General features: G+C 51.6%; 1 protein-coding gene across 2 annotated transcripts in view; it reads right to left on the bottom strand.

Annotated features, from left to right (window-relative positions):
- The window catches only part of Rxra (retinoid X receptor alpha), a 185699-nt gene extending 177529 nt beyond the window's left edge, over positions 1-8170 (bottom strand). Inside the window, exon 1 of one of the 2 annotated variants that reach the window (XM_075985565.1) lies at positions 8110-8170. Coding sequence is in view for 1 of the 2 variants with exons in the window: in XM_075985562.1 (XP_075841677.1) it covers positions 8110-8148 (39 nt within the window). In the remaining variant the exon portion in view is untranslated. The remainder of the gene's footprint in view (positions 1-8109) is intronic. The other variant, XM_075985562.1, reaches the window with a different exon arrangement.
- Between the last annotated feature and the right edge of the window lie 5706 nt (positions 8171-13876).

Below are 13876 nucleotides of genomic sequence, written 5' to 3'. Positions count from 1 at the left end.
CCCCATGTTGCACACTGGCAGCCAAACCCGTGGATTTCTGCCCCAAGGTCCCTGCCTGGGCTTCAGGACCAGGAGCAAGTCCAGGCCTAGCAAAGGGACACATGGCTTGAGGTCCTATTCTGGCTTACGGCAGAATCTCAGCCAGTGGTGGGAATCTGTGCCCACTGCCCATGAAGCAGCCCTGTGGCACTGTCCCAGGCAGAGCTTTCCTTTTCCATGTACAGATCAGAGTTTGTAAACATACACTCCAGATAAGTAGGCCCACTCTGCCCACGCCCTCCTACCTACCCCTATTGCTTCCGATGCCAGCACCCCGTGAGCACTGTCTGTCTGTCTAGGCTCTATTCCAGCACTATGGACCTGAGCGTAGCCATAGTTGCTTTCAAATCGGCACAGGGCAGCTAAGGGTCCCCCTACTACATTCTCCCCCGTGGCTTGCTGAGGACTCCTTGTCCAGGGATGGGCCACTGCCTGTCTCTTCCTTCCCCCAGTAGAGACATTTTTGCCATTTTTGTTGAGACAGATTCCAGTAAAATGTTTCCCGGCCCAGAGCCAGTTTCGCAGCCGCCACATCCCTGGGCCATATGTGGCATGTGGACCGTCACTAAAACTTCTAAGGGGTAAGGATCAGAGACTCAGAGTTATCAACTCACTCTCTGCCCTGAGCCATCTCAACCCAGATCCTGCCCTTAGCAGTGGGGTGTCAGCATAGGGCTCAGCGGTAGTCAATACCCCAGGACCACAGCAGGCCTTCCGTGCAGGAATGAAGGGTGACAGAGGTCTGGGGCCCTGAGAGTCCCTGAGGGTAGCTTCTGTCCCCCTCCCTACGCGGCCAGTGTAACTCCTCACCCACACATCCCATGCGGCTAGCCCAGTGAGAGCCTAGCATCCCAGCCCTTCCAGCCATCCAGACTGATAGGCTGGTGCTGCTGGACGGCCTGCAGCTGAACTGAGCCTGAACTCTTACAGGGCAAGGGTGAAGCGCGGGGAGACAGCCCGCCAGCCATTTCTCAGCCAATGGTCTCAGCTGGTGCCTCCCTTTGTTCCCAAGGGAGAGAGGATGGGTGGACTCCGAAGGTGGCCGAGTAAGGGGACAGCCAGCCTGCTGCCACAGCATCTCCACTGCCCGGCGGCAAGGAGATCACTCAGGCCCTGATACGATCACCTCAGGACAGGCGGAAATTGGAGTGTCCCGGGTGCTTGATCGAGGCAGCTAGCGAGCTGAGGCTGCGGGGACATTAGAGGCTGGTGTAATGGCCTCATTCTGCTCCCCTTGCAGCTCTGTGACCTTGGGCAGCTCGGAGTCTGTGTGCTGCTGTAATGAAAAATCAGGAGTCAGGGAAATGGCCCCCGTGGAAGAGGGTAGGGCTGGCTGCCCGAGGTGCTGAAAGCCCTGCATCCCCCTCTCTATCAACATTGGCTACAGACCATTTGCCCCACCACAGGCCCCTTGCAGCCGGGCCTGGAGACCCCTGAGGAGACACTCCCAGCTCCAAACTGTATTGAGAGGAGGCGAAAGACCTCGGAGAGGGCATCAGAGGAAAAGAGATAAAGGTAACAACTGTGGGGACGGAGGCTTATGGGAAGGAAAAAAGGACACGGTACCAAAGCTCTGTTGAGGTCAGAGTGAGTGGCTGCATTCCTAGGTAAAGGCCAGCTTGGCCACCCCTTCATGGGCCTCAGTTTCCCATCCTTGGCCTCCCCCAGGAGGAACTGAGGACATCAATGGAGCACTGACTTTACACCACTTATCCTCAACATGGACATCTGGGCCGTTTGCAGAGGGCTAAAGCCATAGGCCCAGGCTGTGCAGAAGGAAGGCCTCTTCCTGGCCCTGGCATACCATCTCCCAAGCCTCCAGGGTCACAAGCACTCTGTCAAGACTTTGTCCAGGTATGTGTGATGGTACACACCCGTGTCCCCCACGGTGACCCTCACCTGCCAGGGCAGGAGCTGAGGGTTTGATGAATCAGAGCAGAGGACAAGCTGGTGACTCTGGGCTCCTGATCCTCATTTGACAGTTTTCTCGATGGCCCCTGTGTCACACACAGGGCCTATTTGCCAGGGGCTGGGATAGCCGGAGGTGGAGGCACGAGGTTCTAAACCTGGGCCCTTGCTGAACTCCTCTGCCCAGCCAAGCAGAGACTCCTTCCTGAAACTTCCTTTTTCCTTTCTCTTCCCTCTTGTGCCTATTAACCAATCACATCAGACTGTGAGGTCAGACCAATGGAGAAGACACAATCACCAATCACCACCTGCATCAGGGATGGAAGACTGAAGCCGTGTTGGCCCCGGGTACTGCTGCCCAGCTTGGGCTCTGGACCACCTCTTTGGCAGAAAGATTTTGCTTGACAAGATACTGTCACTTTGTTTCTGTGTTCCCATGTGGGACACTGATATTACACCAGCTCCTGCCCTGCCCCCCGCCGAGACCTGCAGCACAAACCCAGAGGCAGGCAGCTCTGATGGACGGAGAAGAAGCCCGTCCATCACAAACCAAAATCAAGGGCAAGTACATCTCTCTGCTGGGGCCCTGTCTTCCTTCATTCCTGGGGCCTGATAGGAAGGTCAAGTAGGGGTTCTGTGACTGGTGAAAGCCTGGCCATGCAGACCTCCCTTGCATGCATGCAAAGTCAGCAGCCCTAGCCTGACCTCAGCCTTCAACCAGGCACCTGGTCCTCACTGCCCCACTGCAACCTGGCGGGTGCAAATCAGATACACACCACAACAGGCCTGGGGCAAGGCCTCCTCCAACCTCCCACCCTCCGCAGGGTGTGGCAGGCATCACTGGTGAAATGAGGGCCAGGGGTTAGGATAGGGAGGGTGAGCCGTGGGGTCTCTGGAATCCTACCCCCCCCCAGTTCCCATCCAGCTTCCCTGAGTTGAGGCTCCTCCCTGGAGGTCCTCCTCCCCAGTGGAGCCCTCCTCCTGAGTGGCTGGTGCCCAAGTGAGCTTCCCATAAGAAACAACCTCAAACGGCTGGTCACTGCTTTGTCCTCTGCTCCCTCCTCCTTGCCTTTCTTGGAGCTCAAGAAGAGTGTGCTGACAGTGTGATCTTCACCACAGCCCAGGATGCGGGGCCTGTTGTCATGCCCATTTCCCACAGTAGATCACGGAGGCACAGAGAAGTGGATAACTTTCCCAAAGGCACACAGCTACCAGCAAGTAGAGTCCAGATGCCAACCCAGAATCCGTACATAACCGAATCCAGATGATGGAACAGCTGCCACGTCCTGGTTTCCTAGAACCCCCACTCCTTTTAGAAAACTATGAGAAGTCCCCTTCTCCCACTGGGGATACTGAGGCAGGGGAGCCATGTCCGAGAACTTCCCCTGCACACCTACTCCTTGCATCTCACGTCCCTGCAGAGATCTTAGCCAGATGGATGTGGCTCCCACTTCCACACAAAGGCCGGAAGGATTCTGCCTCTGCCTCCAAGAGGGCAGCCAGGAGCCATTGTCTTCGTTTCTCTCCCATCTCACACTCCCAGCGCATAGAGCACAGCATTCTGCATGTGGCTTTAAAATGCTCCTGCCAGATCCCTTCTGGAGTCACAGCAAGACCATCCCTACACTGAAGAAGCAACCTGGTGCACACAGTTTAGCAGGGCCTGGAGGAGAAGAACTGGGGAGACAAGGCATCAGCATGCGCCCTTGGCTCTGCTCTCAACATACGGTCATCTGTGTGTCACACGGTTCCCGTTCACAGATCAGAAAAGCAAGACTCCTAGGTACCATTATTAGGACAAGGTCCCATTTGAGCACAGACAAAGCTGAATTTGAATGTGGGTCTTGACACTACCCTACCCTGGCTCCAGTATATATAAAATAGGGGCTTAGCAAACACCCCAAGCAATTTAGACTGCTCTCGCTGCCCAAGGTCATGTTTTCCACCAATCTACCAGGACCTTCTCACTCATTACTACAGATGGAGACTTGAAGCCCACTGGGGTTTTTAATAACTTTGTATTACTGAGCATCTCGGGCATTCTTTATACAATGGGTCCTTGATGTCCATGTTTCCCTCCACAACAACTGGGGATGTTGGCAGCATCACTGGGCTGTGCTGGGTCTCAGATGAATCAGCCGCCCTGCTTCTTGCCACTGGGCATCCACGGACATCACAGATGCAGCCATCACCTTTACGGGATGAGATGTCACACCCTTCCTGGGGAAACTTGAGCCACATCAGGGCCTGGGAGTAGTGGGGCTGAGGACTTCAGGAGAAAAAGAAAAGCCAAGCTGTTTCTGCTGGATAGGACAGCTGTCCCCAGGCACTAGTCGCCTACCCCAAAACCACCTACCAGCGGCTCATGGGTAGGAAACCAAAGAGGGCTGAGCAAGGAAGAGTGAGTCTATGTGAGGCAGTAGTTCCCCCATTTGTGAGCAGAAGACAAGGGCAGGAACCCTGTCTCTGGTTCACTTCCTGATTTCTGTATCCCTACGTGAGGAGTGGACCCAGAGGCCGGCTCTCGGGTGATGATGTCTATCCAAGCCGCAGCATCTTCATCTCTACAGCATCTGCCTGTGCCGCAGGGCACGCTGTGTCTTTTGTGAGGAGGGACAGCAGAGCAAGAAGCTCAGAGTCGGGCAGGAGGCGCCCCAAGAGGAGCTGTGGCTAGTTAACATGTGCCGGTAGCCATGCCCACTCAGGGCCTCAACCCTGACCAGCTACCACCTCTGGGCACAGAGCATGGAGGACTCTTTCTGAACAAGCATGTGTAGCAGAGGTTTGTGTGTGATGCATGCGTGTGAGTGCGTGTGTACACATGTGGACAACAGAGCAGGACACGGGCTGTCATCCTTCATTGCTTGCTGCCTCGTTGTCTTGAGTCAGGATCTCTCATGGAACTGGAAGTTCACCTCCTCTGCTAGACTGACCGACCACTGAACTCTGGGGGTCTGCCAGTCTCCTTCTTCTCAATACCCGGATTAGAAGCATGCACAACCTTGCCCAGCTTTTTACACAGGTGCCAAGGATTCAATGCAGGTCCCTATGCTTACAGATAAGCACTCTTCTCCACCGAGTTGTTTTCCCAACCCCATTAAAACTTTTGGTTTTTTTTAGACAAAATCTCCTGTAGTCCAGGTTAGCCTCAAATTCACTATGTATTCAAAGCCGACTTGAACTCCTGATCTTCTCACCTCCATTTCTTGAGCGTTGGGATTATAGGTCTGTTGCTACCATGCCCTGTTAGCATTCCAGAATTTTCCAGGTTTCTCTCTTGTCTTCCAACTTGAGTTTCAATACCTCCCTTGGCCCTGAAGGCCTGCTAAGCATCAGCTCCAGCAAGTCATTTTCATTCAACTACGGGGCCCCAAAGACCCAGTATACTGAGGAGCATGCACACTCGAAGCCAGCCTCCATGGGCTATGACCTACTTGGCCACATATTGGCTACGTGGTTGAGTTGGCTTGTGGCAGAAAGGAGGAGGGTCCAGGTCACAGGATGGACCTGGAATCCTCCAAAAAAAAAAATTAGCATGAATTGGCTCAGATGTGGTGAGTATGGACTTGGCAGGGACCCCTAGCTGCTAGAAACAAAAGCTTGTGTGTCAGAGGGTCTGGGCTGAGGCGCGTTGGCAGTGGCTGCAAATCTGGGAGTTGAGGCCGGGAGGATCTTTGCCCTGCTTCCAGCCAGCGTGTGCCAAGTTCTCCCTGCCAGAGCATTTCACAAGCAGGTTCTGGGAGCAAGCTGGCACCATTCAGGCTCCACAAGAGGGAGAGGAAGGCAAGTGGAGAGTCAGCATTCCCGGGCTTTGCTCTCGACCCCTGTAGAGCATCCCTGCCCCGCGAATGGAATTGGAAAGCACTCGTGGCTAACATGATGAAGCTGGGCCTCAGTTTCCAAATCTAGCAGGTATGCTAGATCTCGCAGAAAGGAGAGCTGGCAGAATGTCATTATCACACAGGGCCGTGGGAAATATGAAACTGGCCATGCCCAGCCCTCAGGCCCTTGTCTGGGGTCAGCCTGGGACCTATTATCTCCCAGAGTTCCTGCCAGGACCTCACGGGCCCCCATCCCCTGACTGAGGGTGATGGGACTTTAGTTGAGTTCCCATTGTTGTCATTCTTAGCATATGAATGTCATGTCTGGTGAGATCCTGGTAGCAGTAGATGGCAGTTGACTTCGTGTATAAGAAGTGTGCAGCTCATGTCAGCCCCATGGCCCTCTCCACTCTCTCTGGCCTGAGTGCTGAGAACTCACTTGGACTGTTGGAAACTTAGACTCACCAAGACAGTGGGGAGACAGAGCACTCTCTCCACCTGTGGTACCCATGAGTCTACAGCCTTAGAGTCAGTAGTGGCTACCATCTAAAGCTCACTGCATAGTATACACACACACACACACACACACACACACACACACACACACACACTCCAGGCCAGGGTATTCCCACTCCTTCTGCCTTGTCCCAACTTTGTCTTTACTATGTAAAGCACTTTATCTGAAGGTATGACCCTAAGCCTGCCTCTCTCTCTCTCTCTCTCTCTCTCTCTCTCTCTCTCTCTCTCTCTCTCAGAAGTTGGGACCTGGACTGCATGCTTAGCCCTGAAGAAACAACCAAATATAAGTGTGGTCCTAAATTATGACAAAGAGCCCTGGGTACTTGTGCAAGGTAGGCAAATCAGTCAGAGGGGGACAGAACTTCCATTAGTGTGGCCCAGAGGTCCCTCTATTATCTGCCTCAAAACTCACCTCTTCAGGGTCACTTTCTGAAAGATCCTAGAAGCCCTCTACTCCCCATCCCAAGCCTGCAGCCTTGCACCAGCCCCAGCCCCATAAGCCAACCATACATCCCACCCCAAAGAAAGCATATACACTCAGACAATCCTCAATCTCCATGCTGAACTCTCGGCCCAAAGCTGTAGTATTCTTTTCCCTGAAGGACACCCCCAAATCTGTAGTCTTGGGGACCCTCAGGCAGCCTTGTGGTGACTCTCCCCTTCCAGCTATGCTCAGCAAGTTTTATAGACAGTGACCAACATCACAAGTTTCTAGAGATAAGAGCCAGGCCTAGTATGCCTGTGTTCTTCCCTCTCCTGTTCCCTTGTGATGCCACAGACAGACACCACACCAAGGAAAGAGAACCATTGAGTCACACATGGCCCTGGGCTACCTCTCAGGAACTGGAGACAGAGGGCCATTGTCCTGCTTAGAGCTGAGGACAGTGCTGGGGAGACGTCCATTCCCCTCATTCCTGAAGCCATCTGAGTGTCTACCTGTTGTCGGCGCCAATGTGTGTTACTAAACTGACAACTCCATGCTGAACATGGACAAGGAGACGGAACTTTCCACTGCTTTCCTGGGCTCCAAGTTAGTGACGGAACTCAGCAAACTCATAAGCAGAGGTTTCTGACGTCTGTGTCTGTGTCACACAGTGAATCAAGATAGGGGTGGATGGAGCTGGTGCAGGCCTGACCCTCAGGATGGATACTGGGACCTGAGAGCCCTGCATGTCAGAGAGTGGGCTGGAGAGCCGGAGAGCATCTAAGGAGGATTCAGGGGGTGGTGAGTGCAAAAACTGTGGGGTGGGAGTGAGCTACCTGGTCAGGCAGATAGAACCCCAGAGAGGAGTTTCACACAGTACCCAGGATGGTATCACAGGATCAGCAGGGTCAAGTGGAGAGGGAGGGGCTAAAGAAGCGGCAGATGAGAGTCTACCAAAGACAGGTGAGTCAGGCAAACCTCCGACCTCCCACCCTCCTTTCCTCTCTGCTCTGGCCACACAGCTTCCCTTTGGTTGCCTCCTGTAACATAACTCGGCACCACTGCTGGTCCTGTGCTTTGATGGGTCACGTTCCAGGTGAAACAAGAGTCAGACCCTAGTGGTACAGGACAGGGGACTTTCCACAGCTCATAGTTCCTTTGCCAGTGGCCCATTCGTGGGTAGGGAGAGGGTGGGCTCCCCTGAGCAGGTTTCCAGACCCCCTCATCTAGGCACAACCCTCCCAAGTGCACACATTGGTATCACCAAGGGGAGCACCCGTGGCACCCCCAGTGCGTCACGCAGGTATTTCCAAACCCTTCCTCTTTGGCCCTCAGAGGCTCGCCAGCCATTTGTACCCATCACTCAGGGGGAAATAATGCCATTTCTATAACACTCACCCTCTCCACAGAAGTGCTGTAACCATGCAGAGATGACATTGCGGGCAGCTCGGCTTGTGTGAGTGATGTCATCTCGGGGCGTTGCCTAGCAACCCCAACAACGTTTGGGAGCCTCTGATTCTTGAGTGGGGTAAAGTCACATTTACACAGCTCAGTTAATCAGCTTCCTGGCAACTCCGCCAGAATGATCTCATTTTATTCATGATTATTTTATGTGAAACGCGCTTTTAGCTCTAAGAGAACACAAAGATTTAATTCAGCGCCCGCGATTGCTCTGTGTTTCCAGGGTGTCGTTAACACGGCGTCCATGCAGATAACCATGGCAACACATGGGTAATTAGTGTATATGACGGGAGGTATTAATACAGAGCCGGCAGGCTCCCAATCAGCCCGATTACCACGTGTCATTGCTGCAGTAATTACCTGCACTAACACGCAAATTGAACTAAATGGTCAATTGAAGTAAAGTGAATGGCTTTTTATTCTAGTCCCTAAATAATGCGTCTGCTTGGCTGAGTAGTTCAAGGTAAATAAAACTCTTAAATTGATGGCCTTGCCGCCACCCCTCCCTGGGTGGGAGAACTAGGCCCCGAGGGTCCCCAAGGGTCCTCACTGTTTAGCGGGAGGTAACGCTCCCTTCCCCACTCTCTGTACCACCTCCCCATGAGAGGAAAACCGCCGCCTCCGCTGTCCGTGCAGAGCTCTGGTCCTCATTAACTATCCTCAGCTATCCCGCAAGGGTATCTCAGTCACCCCCAGGGGAGGGCATGGAACTTTCCAGAATGAGGGTGGAGGGCAAAAGGCAATGGCCTTCCTCCCAGGGATGTTTCCTTGCTCCCCTCGGGTAGGTGGGGCAGAAGCGAATCTCTGGCTTCCTGTTACAGGATGTTGGGGGGGAAAGGTCAAAGGTCACCCTGCCTTTATTAACAGAGCGTTTCTGAAATTCCATAAACTTAGAAGATCTTCAAACAGGAAGTCACACTGGACCTCTAAGAGAAGCACGCACATTCCAAGTCTGAACGCTGATCCCTTCAGAGGGGACAGAGGAGAGGGGGTAGGGACATCAGCCGGGGCCCTGGTGAGGAGACAATAAAGTTAACCTTGCTCCCCTTGTGACACAGCAATAGTGTCTGAACATGGTAGTTTAGTGAAAAGCATGGAGTCATTAGGTTTCTTCCCATAGGCCTGTCCCTGAAGCCACCTTCAGGGCTGGCCTAGAGGCCTGGGCAAAAGGATACCTCGAAGGCAAGGATACAGGCCTCTCTGAGGGACCCTGCTTAAGCTGTAACAAGGATGAGGGTGGATAAAGAGCAGGAGAGGGCTAGAGGAATGAGGTCTCCATCCGGGGAGGACAGTGACCAGGTGTCCTGACGTACAGAGTTTGCAAACTCTACCACAAGCCTGAGGCGTCCCAGGGTTGCTGTGTGGAGGTCATTAGGGAAGGTACTGTCTCTCTACAAAACACACTAAGGCCCTCAGCTCCCAGGTTGAGGGCGCATTTGTCAATACTGGAGCGACAGAGGACGGAAAGGGGTCTGCTACCCGTGCTGCACAAGTCACAGTGCACACACAGAGAGTGACACCCGTGCCATCCTCCCCACAGACCAGGAGCAGAAGACCTCCCACGACGGGTAGGGACATCAGCCTACAGGCTCCAGGTTAAGGAGCAGGTGAGGCTGGACTTAGGACATGCCCTACCATCAGTGGGGCCTGTAACCAGTGACACACAGCCAAAACTTGGGAAAGAAGAGAACAGAAAGGCCAGCAGCTCTGGCTCTACATGTGACATCTGGGGGGCACTACAGCATGAGTGGGTAGCCACACAGAGGCAGAAGACTGACGCCCTCTCCAAGCGAGAGGCCTCCGCCCACGGGACAGGTCTTCTCTGTGCCCAGAATCACAGCCCTGCACAACACAGCGGTTGCTGATGCCAGATGAGGGGCCCAGGAGCTAGGCTGATGCTACCAAACATGAAGTGTTCCCCACAGGCCTGTGTGTGGAACATCTTGGGTCCCCAGATGGTGGCACTGTTTGGGGAACTTTCTCCAGCAAAGGTGGGGCCTTGCTGGGGACAGAAGGTCACTAGCAGGTATCCTGTCCCTGGCCCCTCCCTGTCTCTCAGCTTTCTGGCAGTGGAACTGAATGTTCCAAGTGACCAGAGACTAAACCCCCAAAACTGTCAGTCCAAATAAACCCTCGCCCCTTTGGTTGTTTCTAACAGGGGTTTAGGTCACATGACCTGAAAGTCAATTAATAGCAATCAGGGAACGCCAACCTAGCTAGGGCTAAGCAGGGCAGGACAAATAAAGCCGGTGGAGCCAGCCCCAACATCCTCCAAGCCAGAAAGAGAAAGAAAGGTTTTAAAACTCAAGAAGAAACACCAAGAGCTGGGCAGATGGCTCGCTTGTGAAAGCGACCGCCACAGAGCTTGAGGGCCTGAGCTTGGAGCCCCTGTAGCATGTGAAAGTCGGCCATGGCGGATCTCTAGATCCAGTTCTGGGGCATAGGGATAGGCAGATGCCTGGCGCTCATTGACCAACCAGCCTCGCCAAAGTGACGAGCTCTTAAAAAATAAGGTAGAAAGATTCAGAAAGAGCTCAGCAGTTAAGGGCACTGACTGCTCTTTTACAAAGGACCTGGGTTCACTTCCCACATGGAAGGTCGCAACCACCTTATCTCCAGTTCCACGAGATCTAATATCATCTTCTGGCCTCGGTGAGCAACGGCACACACATGGCGCACACATATACACATAACATTTCTAAAAATAAATCTTTTCTAAAAAATAAATTAAGGGGGCTAGAAAGATGGCTCAGTAGTTGAGAGCACTGGCTATTCTTCCAGAGGACTCAAGTTCAATTCCCAGCACCCACAAGGCAGCTTGCAATCATCTGTAACTCCAGTTCAAGGGACTCAGACACCCTCTTCTGACCTCCTAAGACACTACACATGTGTGGTGCATACATAGACATGCAAGCAAAACAACACAGAGAGAGAGAGAGAGAAAGAATCCTTAACACAGGACCTGAGGGCCATAGCACTCACATATAAACTCTGCTTGTGGAAGGCTGGCCATTATTCTAATCCTGCCCTGACTTTTCCAGAAAACAGAACAGACATGCTCATTGACTGTATTGAGAATGACATGATGTTAAAATCAATCTAAAAATAAATGAGAAAGTTAAAGCCAGAAGGTAAACAAGGAGTCAGCGACTCAGCATTTAGGGATGGGGTCAGGAACAGAGCAGAGACAACATACACTTTGTGCCCCAGAGACTTCATATTCCCAGCCCTAGAAAAGGAGTACCTCACATACAGAGATGTGAACTTATATGTCAAAAGACTAGAGTGGGGGCTGGAGAGATGGCTCAGAGGTTAAGAGCATTGCCTGCTCTTCCAAAGGTCCTGAGTTCAATTCCCAGCAACCACATGGTGGCTCACAACCATCTGTAATGCGGTCTGGTGCCCTCTTCTGGCCTGCAGGCATACACACAGACAGTTCTATACATAATAAATAAATAAATATTCTAAAAAAAAAAAAAAGACTAGGCCGGCGGTGGTGGCGCACGCCTTTAATCCCAGCACTCGGGAGGCAGAGGCAGGCGGATCTCTGTGAGTTCGAGACCAGCCTGGTCTACAAGAGCTAGTTCCAGGACAGGCTCCAAAACCACAGAGAAACCCTGTCTCGAAAAACCAAAAAAAAAAAAAAAAAAAAAAAAAAAAGACTAGAGTGGAATTCAGCTGTGAAAAGGACAGCCATAGAGAACTGGTTTTATATTAGAGGCACAGATATTTTTAAAGATTTGTTTATTTATGTATTTTATGTGTATGAGTCTTCTGTCTTCATGCATACCAAAAGAAGGAGTATGATACCACAGATGGTTGTGAGCCATCATATGGTTGCTGGGACTTGAACTCAGGACCTCTGGAAGAACAGTCAAGTGCTCTTAACTACTGAGCCATCTCTCCAGCCCAAGGCACAGATTTTATTATTATTAAGGAAGAGATCAGCGTAAAGAGCAAAAATCTTATTTCAAAGGCCCCGTGGTGCATGCCTTTGATTCTAGCACTCAGGAAGCAGAAATAGGCAGATCTCTGTGAGTTCAATGCCAACCTGGTCTACAGAGTGAGACCCTGTTGTTGCTGTTGTTGTTGTTGATGATGATGATGATGATGAGGAGGAGGAGGAGGAGGGTGATAATGATGATGTTTTTAAGTTAAGATTTAGAGGATGGGGAAGAATGACATGAAGTGCAGAACTCCCTGCGGTTGTGTTTAAACCTACACAAGATGAAGCCAATAGGATCAGTCAACATTTCAACAGGCAGCACTAATTGGACTCTGTGGGGAAAAACAAAAACAAGAAGAGGACATGAAGAGAGGAGGGAGACATGGAGGGTCCAGATGTTTAGGAGGAGTAAGGGGAGGGACCAATTAATGCCCACTGTTTCCATGTGTAAACTTCTCAGGGCTGAGGAACAGCTGAGTGGTAAGAGCACTTACACTGCTCTTTCTTTTTTCTGGTTTTCCAAGACAGGGTTTCTCTGTAGCTTTGGAGCCTGTTCTGGAACTAGCTCTGTAGACCAGGCTGGTCTCAAACTCACAAAGATCCGCCTGCCTCTGCCTCCCAAGTGCTAGGATTAAAAGCATGTACCACCACTACCTGACTTGCTACTCTTTCAGAGGACCTGGGTTCTGTTTTCAGCACCCTCAGGGCAGCTGACAACCATACCTAACTCTAGTACCTGGTTACTCAGCTGGGACCAGGCACTCACGCAGTACACTTACATACATGCAGGCAAAAGATGCACATAAACAATATTTTTATATTTTTAAAGAATAAATAAAAGATGGTCTATTGGGACTGGAGAGATGGCTCAGTGGTTAAAAGCACTGACTGCTCTTCCAGAGGTCCTGAGTTCAATTCCCAGCAACCACATGGTGGCTCACAACCATCTGTAATAAGATCTGGCGCCCTCTTCTGGCATGCGGGCATACATGGACGTAGAATGTTGTATACGTAATTAATAAATAATAAATCTTTAAAAAAAAAAAAGATGCTCTACTTAAAAGGAAAGAAATCTGAAGAAGCAGTCTTGGGTGGAAGGATTCGAATGCTTCCCCTTTGAGCCCAGAAGGGAAGTATTTCACCTCACACCATGTCTCTTCAGCACCACAGAAACAGCTGTGGCCAATGCAATATGATAAGAAAAACAAACAAAAGGTGGAAAGACTCCCAGAAAGGCAGGGACAAAACTGTCATTTTTCACAGGTGACAGGATTGTACACAAAGACCTGAAATGACCTACTGACCGGTTGCCGGAAATACTGAGTAGAACAGAATGTTGAATACGAATCAACACACAGTCACTGCCGTATTTTCACACAATAGGACTAAACCCAGGGCAGAGAGAAGACTGGGCAGCCAAGAGTACTGCTGCTCTTTCAGAGGGCTGACATTTGGTCCTCGGCACCACACCATGTCGGGTGGCTCACAGCCACCTGTAACGCCAGCTCCATGGGATCTGATGCCCCATTCTGGCCTCCAAGAGTGCTTACACGCAGGCAACATACACTCACACAGACAAACATTGATATAAATAAATAATAAAATAAGTCTTTAAAATATAGAACTAGCCGCGCGGTGGTAACGCACGCCTTTAATCCCAGCACTCGGGAGGCAGAGGCAGGTGGATCTCTGTGAGTTCGAGGCCAGTCTGGTCTACAGAGCTAGTTCCAGGACAGTCTCCAAAGCTACAGAGAAACC

This window comes from Microtus pennsylvanicus, chromosome 9 (assembly GCF_037038515.1).
Source record: "Microtus pennsylvanicus isolate mMicPen1 chromosome 9, mMicPen1.hap1, whole genome shotgun sequence".
NCBI classification, from domain to species: domain Eukaryota; kingdom Metazoa; phylum Chordata; class Mammalia; order Rodentia; family Cricetidae; genus Microtus; species Microtus pennsylvanicus.
The sequence above is the reverse complement of the archived record's forward strand: the minus strand, read 5'-3'. Positions and strand labels throughout refer to the sequence as shown.